The 6,725-nt window shown below is 44.9% G+C and overlaps 1 protein-coding gene across 1 annotated transcript in view; it reads left to right on the top strand.

Moving 5' to 3' along the window:
- The first annotated feature begins 3,349 nt into the window (after positions 1-3,349).
- The window catches only part of Ylpm1 (YLP motif containing 1), a 93,102-nt gene continuing 89,726 nt past the window's right edge, over positions 3,350-6,725 (top strand). The window contains exon 1 of the mRNA XM_013015668.1: positions 3,350-4,351. Coding sequence (XP_012871122.1) covers positions 3,485-4,351 — 867 coding nt within the window. The 5' untranslated portion in view covers positions 3,350-3,484. The remainder of the gene's footprint in view (positions 4,352-6,725) is intronic.

The raw sequence follows: 6,725 nt of genomic DNA, 5'->3' as shown, positions 1-6,725 counted from the left end.
AAAAAAAAAAAAAAAAAAGATTCCATCTCACCCCAGTTGGATTGGCTGACATTGTGAATTCAAACAATAAATGCTGGCAAAGATGTGGGGGAAAAGGAACACTATTGCACTGTTGGTGGGAATGTTAAATTAGTGCAACCACTCTGGACAGCAGTCTGGAGATTCCCTAAAAGACTAACAGCCAGGTACTGATGGCTCATGCCTATAATCCTTGCTAGTCAGGAGGATGTGATTTGAGGATAACAGTTCAAAGCCAGCCTGGGCAGGAAAGTCAGTGAGACTGTTATCTCCAATAAACCACTCAGAAAATCAGAAGTGGCTCTGTGACTCAAGTGATAGAGCACTAGCCTTGAGCTGAAGAGCTGAGGGACAGTGCCCAGTCAGTGCCTAGGCCCAGAGTTCAAGCCCAAAAACAACAAAAAAGAAAAAGACTAAACATATGCTGGGCACCAGTGGCTCATGCCTGTAAAAACTAGCTACTCAGGAGGCTGAGACTGAAGATTGTGGTATGACACCAGCCTGGGCAGGAGTCTGTGAGACTCTTATCTCCAATAAACTACTCAGAAAAAAGCTGGAAGTAATACTATGGATCAAGTGGTAGAGTGCTAGCCTTGAGAAAAAGAATCTCAGGGACAGCACCCAAGCCATGAGTTCAAGTCTCAGGAATAGCACAAAAAAAAATACACTGGGGCGTGATATGGGACCCTCACACACAGTGAGACCAAAGGAGGATACTCTAGGGGAGGAACACAAAACGCAATGCTTCTTTGCCTCTGATCATATAAAATAATATTTATCAAAATGGATGATGGGAAATGGCAATGGGGAAATGAGAAGTTTTTTCTTTTTGTTTTATTTATTTATTTGTTTGTTTGTTTATTTTTACCAGTTGAACTCAGGGCCTGGGAACTGTCCTTGAGCTTCCTTTGCTCAAGCTAGGACTCTACCACTTGAGCTACAGCACCACTTGTGGCTTTTTCTGCTTATGTGGTACTAAGGAATGGAACCCAGGGTTTCATGCATGCTAGGTGAGCACTCTTATCACTAAGCCACATTCCCAGTCCTTGTTTGTTCATTTATGTCTTTGGTAGGGTAAGAGGTGGCACAGAAATGGAGAGACTAAAGGTGAACAAATGCCATGATGGTACTCAGTAGATACTGTTGAAAATGAACTATACAACTTGTGTGGGAATGGGAAGGAAAAACTGGGAGAGAATAAAGGGTGGCATTGTCCAAAAAGAAATGCACTCATTACCTGATTTAGGAAATGGTAATCTCTCTGTATATCACCTTTATAATAATTTTAAAAAATCTAATCTCTTTTTCTTTTTTGTCAGTTGTGGGGCCTGAACTCTGGGCCTGGGCACTGTCACTAAGCTCTTCAGCTCAAGGCTAGTGCTCTACCATTTGAGCCACAGCACCACTTCTGGCTTTTTCTGTTTATGTGGTATTGAGGAATTGAACATAGGGCCTCATGCATGCAAGGTAAGCACTCTACCAATGAGCCACCTTCCAGCACTCTAATCTCTTTAAAAATCATGAAATTTTACTTTAAATTCTTTTTATGCATCTAATAAGATGATCATATGATTTTCTTCTTTGCCACTATAGTGAATTACATTTATTTTCATATATTAAATTTTTATTAGTATAAATTGTACAAGAGTTTCATTGTGATGTCTACATACATACATGCATATAATGTACATTGATCAAATTTATCATATCTATATAATTGTTAACCACTCTTCTATTACCCCTAATTTTTATATTTTTCAAAAAGGAATTTCAATTAAAAATATTAAAAATAAGCCATGTACTAGTGGCTCACACTTTTAATCCTTGCTAGTTAGGAGGCTCAGATCTGAGGATTGTGATTTACCTTAGTCCTTACAGACAAGTCAGAGAGACTGTTATCTCCAAATGATCAGCAAAACCAGAGTGGAGGCCTGCCTCAAATAGTAAGAGCATCTGCCTTGAGCCAAAAAGCTAAGTGGGAATGCAAAGGCCTAAATTCAAGCCCCAGTATTGCTCCCTACTCTCAAATTAAAAATACAACAGGGGTTTCTAGGGTGGGTAATGTTCTGTTTCCTGTAAAACATGTAAAAACTTACTATGCTGTGTACTTATAGCATGTAATTTATATATATATATATATATATATATATACACACACACACACACATATATGTTCTACTTCAATAAAAATTACAAGGATCACAACTAAATTCCTACTTGGTAATAGAAGATCTGGGTGAAGATCTAGGTTGCTGAGATGAAAATCTCAAGTGGTAATGTTCTACACTTCTCCCCCTCCCCTACCCCAATATGGTGTGCTACCTTTGTTTGTTTTTAATAATTCATTCGAGCCAAAGCGCCCCCTCCCCTCATGGAGCTTGAACTCTGGGCCCAGGCTCTGTCCCTGTAGCTCAAGGCAAATACATATTCTACCACTTGACTCACAGCGCCACTTCCAGTTTTCTGGTGGTTAAATGGAGGTAAGAGTCACACAGACTTTCCTTCCGGGGCTGGCTTTGAACCGTGATATTCAGATCTCAGCCTCCTGAGTAGCTAGGCGTGAGCCACCAGTACCCCAGCTTTGACACAATCTTTGTACTTTTCCACCATGTTTACTTTAGTTCAGAGGAGATCCTCACAACAAAGTTTTGTTTTGTTTTTAATGTGCTGAGAAATTCTAAACAATTCTATTTCTCTTTTTTTCATAGTATCTGCTAAAGGTTTACCTATTACATGCCTGCAGGAATTTGAAGTGGTCATATATTTAAATTCAAAATACAATTCCACTTTTCAGAGCTTTGTTCCCAGTTGGGCTTTTAGGTAGAATGAATTAGGACTACTCACTAAATTGGGGAAGAAATCTTTACAATTTCTCCTCTCTTCATGCAGGACCATGGTAAACCCCTCCACTACTTCAAATCCAATTTTCTCCTCAGGCATGATTCTTGTAAGTGTTCTTCATGTAACTATTATGTATTGCTTGGGCCATTCCTCGTTGTTTCGTGGGTTTTGTTGTTGATTTAGTGAATGGAATTATCATCCTTCTCCCCCCACCTCCACTCCCCCCCTTTCAAAAATGAACCGGAGCAGCAATAGGATGTCTACCACCCCTTTTGGCTGTGAGACTCTATGGTTTCTGGGTTCTATGAGACCATTCCACCCCTGCCTACAGTCCCCGAACCTGAAGGAAGAGGGCAGCCGCGAGTCACCAAGCCGGCGGCCTCTCTATCTTGCCTTTGTTCTCGTCTCGGTGCTACTGCGCAAGCGTAGTCGTTTCAGTGCGGTCCCCGCCTTCCCGGTCGCGGGCCCAGTTCGGTAGCGCCGGCGCACTGGCGCGCTCCGTTTACACGTTCCGTGGCCTGTAAGCGCCGCGAGTTCCGGCTGTCGCCGTCGCCGCCGGGACTCCTTGGAGGTCGGTTGCGACGAGTAACGGCGCCAGGACGAGCTCTGCGCCTTCTTTTCGGAGATGTACCCGAATTGGGGCCGGTATGGCGGGAACAACCACTATCCACCGCCGTCGATCCCGCCTCCGCCGCCGCCGGTGGCGCTTCCTGAGGCCTCGCCGGGGCCGGGGTACCCGAATTCGACGGCTGCCGCAGCCCCCTCCTCGTCGGGCTTCTTGAGCTTCCGAGAGCAGCACCTGGCGCAGCTCCAGCAGCTGCAGCAGATGCACCAGAAGCAGATGCAGTGCGTGCTCCAGCCCCACCACCTTCCTCCGCCCCCGATGCCGCCCCCGCCGGTGATGCCGGGGGGCGGTTACGGAGACTGGCAGCCCCCGCCGCCACCGATGCCCCCGCCACCCGGGCCGGTCCTCAGCTACCAGAAGCAGCAGCAGTACAAACACCAGATGCTCCACCACCAACGAGATGGGCCTCCTGGTTTGGTTCCAATGGAGCTGGATTCCCCTCCCGAATCTCCCCCTGTACCGCCCGGGTCATATATGCCCCCCTCGCAGTCATTCATGCCCCCACCTCAGCCACCACCCTCGTTTTACCCCCCGTCCTCGTCTCAGCCCTACCTGCCTCCCGCTCAGCCATCCCCTTCCCAGTCCCCACCTTCCCAGTCCTACCTCGCGCCCACCCCTACTTATTCTTCCTCCTCGTCCTCCTCGCAGTCCTTTCTGAGCCATTCCCAGAACTATTTACCCCCTTCTCAGGCATCACCTTCCCGCCCCTCCCAGGGCCATTCTAAATCCCAGCTACTACCACCACCCTCCGTCCCTTCTGGGAATAAGACAACTGTCCAGCAAGAGCCTTTGGAAAGTGGGGCCAAGAACAAGAGTGCTGAACAGCAAGCTGCTCCTGAGCCAGATCCCTCTACCATGACTCCACAGGTAAGAAAGCACCTTCCAGAGAGCTTTCACCTAGAAGCCCAAAGTGAGCAAGCCTTAGCGCTTGAACTAGTGAGTGTCTAGCCTAATTCCAACACGCATGTCTGCTTCAATGGATTTCTTTGGAGGCTGGACCTGACAGCCTTTTAGTCGTCTAAAATAAAAACAGTACCGAAGATGTTTGTAGACACCATGGAGTAGTGGGGTGACTCAAGAGTTGCTTCTCAGATAGGTGCCCTGGTTTCCTTTGACCAGCCTACTACATTTTATTGCCAAGAACCTGTTTTAATTTTTTTAACCTAACAGTTCCTTTTGAGAGGCAGCATAAAAAACCTCCTTAAAGGACTGACACAAATAGGTGTAAACCTTATGACCAACTAACTTTATGTAGAAGGCTGGAGGCATGGCTCAAGCAGAGAATGCCTGCCTGCCTAGCAGTCAAGAAACCAGAGTTCGAACTCCAGTAGTACCAAAATAAAATAATGTCTGTGTGCTCACATTCTCTATCTCTGTCTCTGTCTCTCACACACACACACACACACACACACACATTGCCAAGGATAGCTGTTAGCTTTCTGGAAAATAATGTCTGTGTGCTCACACTCTGTCTCTCTGTCTCTGTCTCTCTGTCTCTGCTTTCGTCTCTCTGTCTCTGTACACACACACACACACACACACGGCCAGTGTCTATGTGCTCACACTCTGTCTTTCTGTGTCTCTGCTTTCATCTCTCTCTCTGTACACACACACACACACACACACACACACACACACACACACACAGCCAGTGTCTGTGTGCTCACACTCTGTCTCTCTGTGTCTCTGCTTTCATCTCTCTGTCTGTACACACACACACACACACACACATATTAGCTTTCTGGATTAAACTTTCCCAGCCAATGAAGGATGGGTTTCTTGTCTTACCAGAAACATCCTGATTATGCTTAGGATTCTATAGATATTTAGTCCTCTGTGGGTATATTTGTCTATTTAGAATTTGATTCATATGTCTTCTTCTTACATTACTTAAAGCTAGTTTTAAGACATTATCAGTTTGTTACATTTCATTGTTCTCATTTACTCAAAATAATAATATTGGAATTTGGCTAAGGTTCTAAAAAAAGTTTTGTGATAGTTCTTCCCGAGATCCATCCTCCAAACATCTCTTTGAAGGGCTCCTTCCCATAGAACAAAAGATTAATAGGAATAAATTAATTCCCTTGCAGGAATATATACTTTCTCTCCTAGAGGTAGAACTAAAGTAGGATAGAAGCTGTGCATGGTGGTGCATGCCTGTAATCCTAGTACTCAGGTGTCCAAGGCAGGAGGATTGTGTTTGAGGTCAGCTTGGGCCACGTAGTGAGACCTTTTCTCACATCAGTCCATCCATCATTCAAGTGAATCAATCTATCAAGTGTTTGTTATGATACCTCAACATACACACTGTTAGATTCACTAAGGAAAAGACAGTCTTTTTGATAAACAATTTCAGATTTACATACAAGAGATTTCCAAGAGATAGAGATATGCAGTATTCTAATTTTAAAGTAGCTTGGTGTTAGAAATCAAGAACACTGGGGCTGGGAAGGTGGCTCAGTGGTAGAGCACTTGCCTTGCATGCATGAGTCCCTGGGTTAGATTCCTCAGTACCACATAAGCAAAAAGAAAAAAGCCGAAAGTGGCACTGTGGCTCAAGGGGTAGAGTGCTAGCCTTGAGCTGAAGAGCTGAGGGAGAGTGTCCAGGCCCAGAGTTCAGGCCCCACAACTGGACCCAAAAAAAAAAAGAAATCAAGAACAGTAAAGTTCTATTATAAAATGAAGCTTGGCATGTCAGAAAGAGGAAATATTATAGGTACTAGGATAAAGCAGGATAAATACTTGTCTTGGCTTACACTAAAATTAACTACCTTCCCAAGTTATTTCTGCCAAATCACTCTTATTATATTTGGCTTTGTGTGTGTGTGTGTGTGTGTGTGTGTGTGCGTGCGTGCGTGCGTGTGTGCACATGTGTGTTCTCATGCATGCCTGTTCTCCAGTGTACCAATACTGTCCTCAAATTCTTGTCTAGCGCCCCCCACCCTCCAGGGTGGTGCTCTACCACTTGAGCCACACCTCCATTTCTTGAATTGCTCTATATAGAGATTGAATTTCTGTTCTTCTTTTCCTTCCGCCCTTAAGTTTCCTGTAGGTTTTGAGTTTCTAGTGTTTTCAGAATTAGTTCAAGCCAAACTATGGTATTTATGTCCTCAACTCTACTAGACTTTATTTTTGCTCTTTTGGCTTTGTAGAGAAACAAATGAAGGGGCTGGGAAGGTGGCTCAGTGATAGAGTGCTTGCCTTGCATGCATGGAGGCCCTGGGTTCGATTCCTCAGCACC

The sequence above is a fragment of the Dipodomys ordii genome, unplaced genomic scaffold (genome assembly GCF_000151885.1).
Source record: "Dipodomys ordii isolate 6190 unplaced genomic scaffold, Dord_2.0 Scaffold2, whole genome shotgun sequence".
NCBI lineage: Eukaryota > Metazoa > Chordata > Mammalia > Rodentia > Heteromyidae > Dipodomys > Dipodomys ordii.
The sequence above is the reverse complement of the archived record's forward strand: the minus strand, read 5'-3'. Positions and strand labels throughout refer to the sequence as shown.